Source organism: Xyrauchen texanus, chromosome 18 (genome assembly GCF_025860055.1).
Source record: "Xyrauchen texanus isolate HMW12.3.18 chromosome 18, RBS_HiC_50CHRs, whole genome shotgun sequence".
NCBI classification, from domain to species: Eukaryota; Metazoa; Chordata; class Actinopteri; order Cypriniformes; family Catostomidae; genus Xyrauchen; species Xyrauchen texanus.
Window position 1 is genome coordinate 22,086,187 of NC_068293.1, and position 13,960 is coordinate 22,100,146.

General features: G+C 39.0%; 1 protein-coding gene across 2 annotated transcripts in view; it reads right to left on the reverse strand.

Annotated features, from left to right (window-relative positions):
• The window catches only part of LOC127659137 (tomoregulin-2-like), a 98,607-nt gene that overhangs the window by 16,559 nt on the left and 68,088 nt on the right, over positions 1–13,960 (reverse strand). The window contains exon 5 of one of the 2 annotated variants that reach the window (XM_052148806.1): positions 1,437–1,533. In XM_052148806.1, coding sequence (XP_052004766.1) covers positions 1,437–1,533 — 97 coding nt within the window. Of the gene's footprint in view, positions 1–1,436; positions 1,537–13,960 lie in introns of both variants that reach the window. The other variant, XM_052148805.1, reaches the window with a different exon arrangement.

The window sequence follows — 13,960 nt, forward strand, 5'->3', positions numbered from 1 at the left end:
AACAGCGAGGTGAGTGAGTCATCCGAAGTCAAGTGTATCAGAGCGAGGGCCTGCCTTGGGACCATCCCTACGACTCAGCCATAAATGCCTCAAATCGGCCAGATATCTCAGAGGAGGGAGAGGGCCAGACTGTTTCATTTTGTTGCCTCCAAACACCTCAGCTCTACAGCTAGTGCTTGCTGAATCTTTAGTGAATCTACATGCTTTCTTTGCCAATGCTGACATGTAATTCCCTTCAGAGAGAGAAAGAGAGAGGCCTTCTTCTATTAAGATTAAAGGGTAGTCTCCTTCACTCCTGTTGGCAGTTTGAGCATTTCACTGACTCCCAAGACAACAACAATGGGTGGTTCTTAAATATAAGACCACCCATGTGGTAATGTGAATCATAATTTATTTTTTAAGTTTACATTCCTTGAGAGGAAAGGCTTGAATAAAAGAGTTTTAACTTGTCATGTGATTAAGCAGTCTAATCAAACGATCATGTGATTTAGACATAAATTAGTACAATTTCAACTGTTATATTGCTTTTACACAACTTTTCTAGAAGCGGCAAGTAAATATTGAGAAAATTACAATGTAGACACAACATAGCCAGATATTTTGTCTATTTTTACTCTGTTAACAATCCTGGGGATGCTGAACTACATATCAGTACTCTTTAAATGGCTTAGAGGACAGGAACTAACTGCTAATATCTGTTAATAAAAATATATATTTTGTTAAAAGATCAAAGTGTTATTAAACACTCAGAATCAGAATTAGCTTTATTGCCAAGGTGCTGGAACTGAATTTCCCCAGTCTCACTAGCTGCTGCCTGTTCGTCAGAAAGCAGGTGATCCACTGACAGATAGAGGTGGGAACAGGGAGTTTGGTTTAGTCTTGAGAATAGACTATACAGTTTTCACTACAGGCTTAGATGATTTCAGTTTCTGCCTGTAGGTCAGAAGAAGATAAACCAGACATTGATTAGAGTGTCCCATAGCTGCTCTAGGGACAGAGCGATATGCATCCATTAATTTTGTGTAGCAGGGATTTCTGCTAATTTCTTTGTGAATATAAATTAGTTCTCAGTGTTGGAGCTAGGCAGTCATTCATTAGTAAAGTCATAATTGTCCTCTTCTGAAATTCACTCTTTAATTGATATCTCCGATATCGCTAGATTATCATATGGCAATCTCTACTTGTTACTGAACAGAAAGATCAATCAAATTAACTAAGCCATTGGAGAAATGCTTATAACTCAGTAATGCATTTGATGTTGAAGCGATCAACAAAATGTCCAATCACTCATCGCTTGCTGTGGTAGCAGCTGGTTTGGACAAAAACATACATGTTATTTATTTTGTTGTTATGTTTTGCACCTGTTCGGATTGTGTTATTCCTTTTAGTGATATTAGCTCCCTAAAATATAGCAATCAATTTTGCAGGTTTCTTACCAGACATCTTCCGCATCCACATCACACTCCGCCCCAAACTGGCAAATGTCACAGGTGGACGTCTCCTTTTGTCCATTCTCTGCAGAACCCTCGTTCCCTGCTTGGATACACAAACACCAGACAAGACAGCATAAGCTATCAAGGGTTTTACAAACATTACTCTGGGCAAGATGGGCAGGCAATTATACCCAATTCTCTCTGTCTCTCACACACTTTCATAAATAGATGGAGAGCCAGAGGACAGACATCATTCTCATTCTCTCTTCGTCTCAGGTTCTGGCTCTCATGAGAAGTTAAAATCCCCCAATGATCTTTCCTCAGCCTAGCCCCTCATTTCATCATGATGATTTCTGATTTGCCGCTGCTGCTCCTTGGCGATAGAGGCTTCCCAGGAGCCGCAGCTTAAAGCCCCTCACTATCACATATCTGCCCTCATCAGTGGACAGGAAAAAGCAATCCCGCACGCCATGGAATTTAAATTACGTCTCCTCCTCTGAGGATCCTCGTTCCTCCTTCAAATCCTGACCCTACATTATGAGGTGCTATTTTTAAAACTTAGACCACAAAGACTGAGAGCTGGAGAAAGAAAGACAGGCAGATAAAATAAAAAAGAAAGAAATATACTTTTTGTAAGAATTTCCTTTACACAAACAGAGAAACCTTTAATTCAAAGGTGTTTCAGTCATTGTTTTGCAAAATTTTGTCCCTTTCATTCTCTTTTTTTATTATTACATGTTTCCATTTTCATTAAAAATTCAGATAAAAGATTTTTGTACACGTGTGGATCCAACACCTATGAATCCAAGCTTTGAGCATACAATGTACCCTTAATCAGAAAGAACAAATAGAAAGGGTGAGGAAGAGTTTGCCAAATGCAAAGCCACATTCTTTATTCACAGATCTTATCAGGGACTTAATGTTTTTGACAAGGATGACCCAATCTTTGCCAGACTTAGAGTCTTTTGAATATATTCCAATGAAACTTTCCATTAATTTTTCTAAATATGCTTATAAAAGTTATTGAAAAAGCAGAACATATCCAGTATATTATATATATTTTGTGATTGAAGATTGCCACCATAAGACCACTGATCTTCACCATGATCAGTAACAGCTAACACATGGCCAGTTGCTGTTTACCAAGAAACCCATCAACTTCCTCAAACTGTTATTGCCAATGTCATCAACTGAGGCCAAAGAAAGCTCACTAAAAACTGTCCCACTGCTAATCCAAAGCAAATCATTTTCATACCATTCTAGGGAGTTACAACAAGGGTGAATGGATCAATAAAAATGAAACAAGATCATTAAGATCGAGTCAGTCATTTGAACTTGAGAACTGTGAACTTTGAACTGTGAACAAATCAGTCAGAAATGGAAAAGATCCAGCACAAAAGAAAGATTCACTACTTTCGTATGGACTAACTTTGATACATTTATAGTGCTTTTGCATTCTTTTCAAAGCTTGAAATCTCCAGTTCCCCTTTCTGTGTTCCTCGGCAGAAAGTCAATTACATTTTGAACATCATGAGAAAATGATGATGACATTTTTATTTAAAAAAACTATTCATCCTTCAACTATTCTTTAATTTGTAGCCCTGATAACAGAATGACTTCCATTGACCTTCACAAGCATTCAATAATAGATCAAGCATTACTCCAAATACTGTATCTCCTGTTTAGTATCATGACCAGAGACAATTAACCTGCCACCCAGCTGCTTGAGGCCATGGCTGGACCCCTGGGTCAGGAAATGAAAGACATACAGGAGAGGAGGGGCAGGCACAATGATCTCCATCTTCTGGTTAGATGGTCCCTCTCGGAATTGATTTTCCCTTACCAGAAACATGATCGATCATGGGCTTCTCATCCAGTTTATGAATATCTAATTTAAGATTTATACAAAACCTCCAGGACAATGCTTGTTTTTATTCTTGTTTTATGGATAATTCTTACAGAATTCAACGAAAGCATCCATTAAGTCCATTAAGGTTTTTGATTGTTATGAATGAAATTTTTTATGTGCTTTTGAATCAATTCAGAACTTAAAACAATAATAAATCTCTGATTTACTTTTTTGTTTGCACATTACATTCTTTGTAGAAATGTAGGCACAATCAGGAATTGGTTTTGCAGTTAACGGTCGAAGGAAAGCAGATCCTCAAATGAAAACACACAAGACAGATGGTGAGTGTCCAAGAAAGTGTCCCTTAATGGGACAAACCTACTTGTGCAGAAAGTAAGGAGAAAGAAAGAGGGGTATGGGATTTAGGGCACAACACTGCCTGTCATACAGATGATGAATGGAAGCCACCCATCTCCTACACAGTGTATGGAACCTGACCTTCAAAAAAAAATAGCAAAAATGTGTGTAGTATTCCAGTCTGGGTCAGAGGAACTGTATAACTACTGTGATCACATGAGCAATGTGAAAATAATACCAAGAGACTGGATGAAAATGTCTACATTGTAAGTTGTTTTGTTTTACCCGGTTTACACAAAATGAGAAGTGCTCTACTCCTTGACTGAGATAAATGCTATTGTATCATATATGAGCATGAGATGGAAATAAATTCCAATTGATTTTCTTGAGTGGTATTCTTGGTTATGTACACAAAGAATAAATGGAACATGACTCCTGGGTAATCTAGTGAAAAAGCAGTTCAGATTAACATGGCAAACATTTTTGAAATCAAAGAGGTTTATCGCATCACATGAAAATATTATCTTATAAAAGAGGGCTATGTGATCCATAAGGTCACATTCTAAAATGTGAATTATTTTGCATGTTATGTCATGATACATTAAAAAACACAAAGGACTCCATTGCCTTCAAACATGTTACTGTAATGCAATGTTTTAATAGGTTGCTATGATAAAACAAACAAACATAATGGAATAACCAAAGAAAGTTGTAAATCCCTTATCACAAGAACATGCTAAGAGTGACAAAAAGGTCAAGTGAATCTCAGAGTGAGAGGGCACACATAATCTCTGAATCAATAGAGAATGTAGAAGGCATAATGCTGACCGTGGAAAGATGACAGCCTGTAAGTGGATACTTGGATTTCCACTGGTTTCCTTGCACTAATGATACTGTGCATGCCAGATTTTCTAATTATGTGTGAGCTTAAGAATTGTCTTTATTGACTTTTTCATAAAATCATCTTTTTTTCCTTCCTTCCACAACCATTGAGGTGTACGTGGGTTGTTTATTTATTGCTCTGAATTGTCTTATCTTTCAGTAACCTGATGAAAATTATATCTGGTTATAAATTCAATATTTATGGAATGGCTCTATAATTTCTGTTTATGGGATTGTATATGATGCATTGTTGAAAAAATTGAATATACATTCAAATGTGAATTTATTGAGCCATGCTTACGGTAAATTTTTTCAGAATTTATGTAAGGCATATTTGTCAGCTTTACAATTTGACCTGTGAACATGTCCCATCAATACAGTACCAGCCTCTCAATGCTGCAATCATGTGCTCAACAACTGAGCCTTCGCTTCAGTGGGGCCATTAAAACTTGCTTTACACAAATAAGGCTCCTCGAGTGACCCAGTCCCACCGGAAAGAGAGTATCAAAAACCCTCTTTGATGGTTTGCCTCTTCTATCCACACCTGACAGCACAGAAGACTGTGCCAATGACCCATTTGCACATGTAATTACAGCAATCCGCTGACGAAAGTGGCACAGAGTGAAGGTGTCTAATTTTGTGGAGTACTCCTGGGGCACTTTTTTCCCACTGGCTGACAGCTTTTGTAGAGTGCTCTGAAAGCCAGATGAGAGTTTGAATCAGCAAGAGGAGTTACAGCCATCGAGCAAAATTCTGGAAAGAGGTCCAAAACGAGCTCCCCCTCTTCAAGGGATTAGGCGAGAAGAATTAGGGGAGGAATTAGGGCTTTACACTTCATTTTTTCCAGCTGTGAACAGATTAAGCAGTGCTCTCTGCAAGTCTTGAATGGAGCGCTTTAAAATCCAGCAGCAAATCTGTGAGTCAGTTTCACTCTGGGTCATTACACTGCACAAGGGTCAATTAGAAATGTGCAGTGTGCTGGCTCTGCTACAGCAAGTATACTACACCCAATAAACACACACAAGCATACCCATATGCCCAAAGACACTCTTAGAATTAAATAATATAAAGTGGGGTACAAATCCACTAGCAAAAATATCTGACCTTTCATTAGGTTAACATGGTCAATGTTAAAAATGTGCTAGTTTAATTAATGACCTAGAAATAGTGCAGAATCTAAAATTATCTTGTTTTTTTATTTAAAGAAAAATGTCTGTTTATTCACGGATTTAAATGATAGCCTGTCTACACCGGACGCGAACAGCACATCACATTTTGTCAAAAGCAAATCGTCACTGTCTGATGATTTTTCTCAAAAACAGAATGAATCGAAAATAACATAATTAGTCACCTTTAGCATCATAAATATAATTATATCACTACACATCTGTTAGTGAACTGTTCTATATTATAATTGTACATGTACTGTATTTTTGTTAGCGACCGTGGACACTGTTTCCTTATCATGGGTGCGTGTAAGCAGCGTGTAAGTCTGAGGTCCAAAAATAAAAAAATAGCAAAATAAAGAGAGACAGAAAGAGAAAAGGTACAGAGAGAAAGAGAGAGAAAAAACATCTCCAGTATCTAAGCGGTTGATGGGCAGTCAATAAAGTGTCACTTTCTGCAAGATAAGAAGCCTTAATGTGAATTTGAACGCAACATGGCTGAAATTAGTGTTTGCATTAGTAGCCGCAGAAACTAGTGATTTGCCCAATGGATGACCTTCCCTAATTCACACTTTCACAATTAGACCCTGACACACCTCGCAAACAGTTTGTAAGGAATTCTTACATGCATAATTGAGAGAACAGATCAGTGAATTTTGAGGCTATGAAGAAGAACAGCATTGAAATACAAGCCCTCTGACAGCAGTCTGCCAGATTTAACTCAGACTTAACCTGATGCTGTTGTATTCACACTTCCTAGTGGTGATGGATCCTAACATGTACAGTAGTAGTATGCTTCTATTTTGCATCTTTGAGAGCTAGCAGTATTGCAATAGCATCCTTAATACTTTGTGTTTCAGTTTCTGTATGTCATATGAAAGCCATCTCGTTTAAACAAAACTAATTTACCTTTTGCTAAGCTCCATCCCCCTTGGTTATCATTGATCACTGACAAGCTTTGCAGACCTTCCAAAAAGGAATGAATGGGAGATTGTTGTGAACGGTGTGTTTTTTGGCATTGACATTGCCTTATGTGGGGTGGAATGAAGAGTGACATTGCAGGGCATAATTATCTTAAATTTTTTGTGAAAGAAATTTATATTTACACAGTAAATTGATTCAAAACTTTGGAGACTGTACATCAGAATTGAGGCAAAAGATTATCAGCCACTTGAAAAGAGAAAAGCATAATTTGATAGCGATTACACACCTTATAACATTAGTGTAAGTGAACAGAACTACTAATAACATTTCATGACACACTCACTATGATGCTGTGAACTCTTTATTTACTATCGACTTTTTTTTACTAAGACCTGAATCAATATGTAAATTAATGAATGTTAAGTTATTAGCTTTAATTTATCTTGGAGCAAATGTTGGTGTCCTTGCTGACGTTATATATGTTAATTTGGGATTGAGGGCTGACAGTTTAAACCATAGCATGCTCCTCTCGAGATTTATTGAAAGATTTAAAAAAATTAAAAACACTGCTTCTATCCTCTCAGGGTACCTCGTATCATTATTACAAGTAGCTTAGTGCTTTTTTAAAAAATTTGTATATAAATTAATTTATATAAAATTCCACTTAAAACAACTTAAACACACCTTACTTTCATAGACTCTTGTTGGAAAAAAGCAAGCGCTTGTCAGAGAAATGGCGGATAGCTACAGGTGCTAAGACAGGATCAGAAACGCTTTTAAGGTGGGTCATAGCGAAGGGTCAATTCTATGTTGAGGAATCTACTGGCTATAGACAAGGCATCCTACCTAGCGACAACCTTTGCAATGAGACACACATAGACAAGCATAATATGGTGGCACACAGAGCAGCTGAAATGTTCCAGCACTGTTGTTGCCAGTCTTTGCTCACTGAGCCCCACTAATCCATCTTGCACCACAGGGCCAATTTTTCACTCCAGTTTTGCCCGCTGATTTTTAGAAAAGATCCAAGTCAGCAGTGCATGGCAAGCTGCTGGAACACAAGAGCTAGCTGCTAAAGGCTAATCCTATCTGCTGATCTAAGCAGTGCCAATCACTGAAGGTCGCTATTAAGTACGCAAGAACTAGTATAGTGTGATTTCTTACAGTACATAAAAATACTATGTTTCAGATTGCCTATTTAAAACAAAGGTAAGTTATTTACCCTGGATCTCAAAAACTATTTTGATGATGAATGATTTAGCGAGGAAGAGATGTTTTCCACCTCAATAGAGCAACAACTACTGTATGTTTTTCTATATCAACTTAAAGGTAATTTCTTGACTCAAAGGAATATGCATTCATTGCTCACAGACCTCTGAGACCATAATTAGATACTGGCATTTAACAACATGCGCCCACCAGGACCTTTTAACACCCACCAGCCAATGCACAATATAAACAAATTAAACAGCTTAGCAATTGTATAATCCACCACAACTGCTGGGTATAAGTAACCGGTTACTCAGTGCTCAATGATATTTCTGAAAAGTAGCATTAGATTAGACAGAATGATGAAACTTAAATCTTAACTAGAGCATAGCAGGAGCAATGGGGCAATGGGAATGTATCCTATAATGTACTCATTATACTTAAACCTCTAGCCCAAAAATAAGCCCTATCATGTTACCGGCATCATCAAAGAAATTCAAAATTCTTTTCCACATTAGAACACCTCCAGCGCAAGCACAAACCCCTGACTTAAGCCCAGCGGAACTCCTTTTTGCTCCTTTACACTTTCTATTCAAAGATAGCCAAACAAATCAACAACCTCAACGGATTTTGCTGTTGCATCCCTGGATAAATGAGCCTTTAAGAATTGAAAGCTCTATAAACAAACAAGCCTTTAGATGTTTACATTTCAAACACTGAGGTTTGCCTCCAAGGAGTTCAGGCTAGGTTCCAGTAATTTGGAAGCTGGAGGCTGGTATTATGATGGGTATTGCAGCATAGAGATTTTTGCAAAGATCTTTGCACCACAGTGGTGTGATTATTTGTTATTTTGACCAGAACATATTGCAATTGGTTCTTTTTCAACGTTACTCAAGAAATGAAGCATACTATTGTAAGAGAATAGTGTCCTAAGATCTTTAACCTGAATTTGGCGATTAACCCTACAAAGGGCAAGGATACAAAGGTTGCCTACCTCTAAAAAATAAATAATAATAAATAAATACAAATTATTACATTGGGACACACATTATACATTTCCATGTTTTCTTTTTCTTGTAAATATTGCTTTTATTTAAAATTTTACAGCTTGTAGAAATCATAAAAATAACATTGAAAAATGTTAAAAGGACCATTTTCATCGAGGCCAGCTACATTTGCATTTAGATAAAGATGTTGATGCTAGACGTAATATACAAAATTGCATGTCCTCAGTATTTGCAGGGACTCCCTTTTCAAAAATTTGGATGGCACTTTATTTTACAGTACTGTTCTACATTTATTTACTATATACTGTAATTATAACAACTACAGTAATTACTAGGTACTAATCGTAAACGTTACCCCAAGACTAACCTTAACCCATATTAAGTACATGTAGTGACCTAATATATCTCAGTACTTTCTTGGGTAAGTATACTGTAAGTATACCAAAAGTACATATACTGTAAAATAAAGTGCAACCAAAATTTGACCGACTCACTAATTGTTCGTCTCCCCTAGGATACAAAAACCGTTTTAGGGTTAAACTCGTTATGGATGCAGAGGCTGAAAAACATAGTAGTTTCTTGATCTTCTTCTTCAATCATCTTACTGTTACCCCCTCTGTCCTTTTTCATCTTCACTCCTTCTGCTTCTGTTATGCAAAGGCAAAACACAGCAACTATACATTTGTGTGAAAATTGAGAACAAAATTGGGTCTGTTTGACTGTGATCTTTCCTGTATCAGATGGGTTTGGCTCAGATATGCTCAGATTCAGAGAAAATTGATGTAAGGGGGTTTAAATGGGCATGGAGGAGGCGAGAACCGGCTTAACAATATAAATAATATTTAATTACTGTAAATAAAAAGACACACACAAACACATACAGGGCAGCTGCCCATAATTCTCTCTCTCTCGAACTGTCGTCACAGGCCGCCTTTATCCCTCATGCACCCCATCAGGCTGATTGGGGACAGGGCGTGCATCATTCCAACTCCCCACGCTCTACAACGGAGTGTGGAAACTGTATTAACTACAAAAATTTTTAGGCGATTTTTCAGTTTTATTGTTGGTGTAGTTAGAGTGTTTTGCCTTTACAGGGCAGCATAAATACTCTGCCCTCTCGCTCTCTCATTCAACCTTGAGGCCATTTCGCCGCTTCCTGTCATGGCTCATCAATCAAAATTCCTCCTGACCTGTCTACCTCGCTAATCTCCATATAATCCTGCCATTACCATGGACGGGCTCATCATTATGTGTCTAGTGTGATTTCTGTTCATCCTCTCTGCCACCTTCCCCTCCCCAGCATACTCATATCATTATTTTGTATTTCCCCAAATACATTATAATAGAAATCCCCTTCTGCCCCAAGGATGACCCACATTAAAACAGCACATTTGAGCAACAGAAGGTTCACACACATCCCTCAACACACCTTTGTCTCATTTGATTTAGATCCCTCCAAGTTTGCCTAAGATTTACTTTTCATCAGCGGAGACCCCGTCTATATTAATAACATCGGAGGTATCTGACAGAGCTTATCATGAATGAGTTTCAGTCATGAATGAATTAATGGATGCTGCCATAAAATGATTGGATATTGCTTAGTCTCTCAAACTGTTTATCCCAAAGGCAAAAAGGGCAAATCTAAAGAGTCTGGTTTGTGATAACTACAATAACAGAAGTACAAAATCATTTTTAATGTTATTTTTTATAAAGGTGATATGGGAGATTTATTGCTTAATAATGAACAAAATTCCATTATTGAATGTGTACATTAAAATATGTGTTCAACACCACTTTCCTTGCCTTATCTCCATTCACTGTTGTAAGCTCACAATAATAATAAAAATTCTGAGCTGTCGGGTCGGATTTGGGGCAAAATCGTATGCTTACATCATTTGTCCTTGTGTATTTACATCATGTCCATGAGCCCAAAAAAAGAAGAGCCGGCTACTGTGTCGTGTGTGTTGGCTGGGGAAGCTGCAGCAGTTTCAGAACAGCAGTGGCAGGACAGCAGTCTGGATCAATGTTTAACTGTTTGGGGAAGTTGTTTACTTGCTATAATACTTGGATATGTTTTCTGGTAGGACTGTTAAAGCTAATATTGGCTGTCATGCTTACATGAATCGAACATTAGTCTGTAAATATTGTGTTTACCAAACTTCAGACATGCGTTCAGACAGAACACGTTGGTCCCACTGAAATCCTTTCAGAGGCTCCTGGGGCATATGGCATCCACAGCGACCACTTCAGCACTGGCTTCAGACCCGAGTTGAGAGACAAGCATGGCGCCACGACACACACCGCGTCCTTGTCACGCAGGCTTGTTGCTGCTTCTCCAGCCCCTGGTCAGACCTAACATTCCTACGGGCAGGAGTTCCCCTAGGCCAGGTCCCCAGGCATGTCGTGGTTATGAGGGATTCCTCCCAACGTTGCTGTGGCACCATATGCAACGGGCACTCAGTCGCCAGCGCTTGGACTGGCCCGCGACTGTGCTGGCACATCAACTGCCTCGAGTTGCTGGTGGTACTACTTGCCCTGAGGAGGCTATTGCCGTTGATCCGGGGCAAGCACCTGTTGCTCTGGACGGCCAACACAGCTACCGTAGCGTATATCAATCTGCCAAGGCGGCCTACGCTCTCGCCGTATTTCACAACTCGCCCGCAGTCTCCTCCTTTGGAGTCAGCCGGTGCTCAAGTCATTGCGAGCCACTCATATCCCGGGCCACCTCAACAGCACAGCGGACACGCTGTCGCGGCAGGTTACATCCAGGGGAGAGTAGAGGCTCCACCCTCAGGTGGTTCAGCTGATCTGGAGTTGATTCGGCCAAGCACAGGTAGACCTGTTCGCTTCCCCAGAATCCTCCCATTGCCCACTATGGCACTCTCTGTCCAAGGCTCCCCTCGGCACAGATGCCTTGGCACACAGCTGGCCCCTGGGGCTGCGCAAGTATGCTTTTCCCCAGTGAGCCTACTTGCACAGACGTTGTGCAAAGTCAGGGAGGATGGGGAGCAGGTCCTCTTAGTGGCCCCTTATTGGCCCTCCCGGATCTGGTTCTCGGACCTCATGCTCCTCGTTTGACTTAGTTATGGTCGAGGAAGTTACACATGGCTTGATGTGTTGAGGCCTGCCGGCCCACAACCTTGCGGTCGGACCGGGTGTTTCCGGTCCCACACCAACAGCAACCAGGTGCAGAAGGAATAGAGATGGAGGTCACTCCAACAGTGACCTTTAACTCCTAAGGGAGTTAAAATGAGAAAGGTGCAAATTTCCAGCGGGAAAAGTTCCTTTGTTTGGACTCATTTGCAGGATTGGAGTAAGCTGGCATTTTGTGCCCTTTTTTGCCTTGAATAATATAACAAGCACACAATGCATGCTATAAGGAGGTGATATATACCAATGTGCAGGGTGTCACACAAGGATTAATTTGATAGGAAGCATGATACCAATAATTTTATATTTATATTATCTAGTGGTTCTGTCATAAGGCATGCATAAAACAGTATACAGTACAAAAATCACTATACTGTATGAAACTAATAATCATACACACAATGTTTTGGGGATATACATGTTCATTTATAGAACACTGTCTATAAATTAATAAAGGTACGTCTGTTTTATGGGCTTTATGTGTCTTTCCTATGGGGAAATGGAGTGAGTTACTCTCCCCACATTCCTTTGCTTTTGCGTGGGGCTACCTTCCCCCACCTGGAATGTCATCGATGTCCACTAGTTGCTGGACCAGTGTCAGAAAGGGGGAGTAAAAGCTGATAATGACCAGTGTGAGAGCAGACATCTCAGAGTCTGCTTGGGCCTACTTGGACCTTTGGTTGATACAGTCTTGAGACTGTACAATCTGTTGGATTATTCATTAAATAATGAATAATTGTGATTCTGATTGGTCCAGATGCTACAGTAGTGGTGAGAGATAAACAGACCAAACAAAAGACATAATGTGCATACTGCTGTTGACCAACTTTTTTTGCTTCGGGAAGTTCTAAGTAGGTCGCATGTAGGGTTGAGTGAGGGTGAAAGGGTACCATTCTTCAATCATATGATCAATTAATGCACACATAATAATAACTTGTAGGTACAATTAAGATGTTCTTGTTATAAAAGTAACAAACATTCGCTCATGAAATGTGGCAAGGAGATATGCCAATACATCTCTTCAAGCTTTAAAGAATCAGTTCACTCAAAAATGAAACTTCTATCATCATTTAATCACCATCATGTTGTTCCAAACCTTTATGACTTTCTTCCTTCCATGGAACAAAAAAAGGAGTTGTTTGGCAGAATTTCAACTGACAGCCTCATTTACTTTCACAATATGAAAAAAGACACAATGAAACGATACCATTTAAAAGTTCACATCTTTCCTAAAGTAATAATATATTTTTTAAAAGTGTGATTCTCTTGCAAGTTTTTTAATTACAATTTTTTTTGTAGCTTTTATATTATAATAGACCATGAGTCAAAATCCGCTTTTAAATCATTGGGCTGAACAGTTCTCATCGCAAAACTGTACCGTTCCAGGCCAGTTGAACGAGAATGTCCAAAACGGATTCATCTGTTGGCACGGCATGAGAGGTAAACAATGGGGTGTAGTGCTGTCAAAAATACCAGTACTGTCTACCCGGTACCCATGCAGAGTCTGGAACTTTTTAACTTTCACAAAAAGCAAAAGATGACGACAAGAAAAGCTGCTGCGGAGTCTCAACTGAATCTTTTCGAAAAGAAAAGTGGAAAAAGCCAGGTTGGGAAATTCTTTGTATTTGAGGTTGATGAAAAGGGAAACATCATAGATCAGCAAAAACCTATTTGTAAACGGTGCTTTTGCAATTTTCTGTCAAAAAGGAGGAAACACATCAAACTTAATAAAACACCTGAAAGACAAGACACCCGGATTAATTCAAGCAACCAAAGCAGGTTAGTTCAAAAGCTTATTGTCATTTGCATTAGGGCTGAAACGATTAGTCGACATTATCGACAACGTCAAAAATAATAATGAGAAAAATCTTCATTGTCGAATAGTCGTTTGATCTCATTTAACGTAAAATGAAATCATAGTAAACTAATGACGCGCGAGAGCAGCACTGTAGTTCAGGCCTGACGGAGGAGAGGAATAATTAC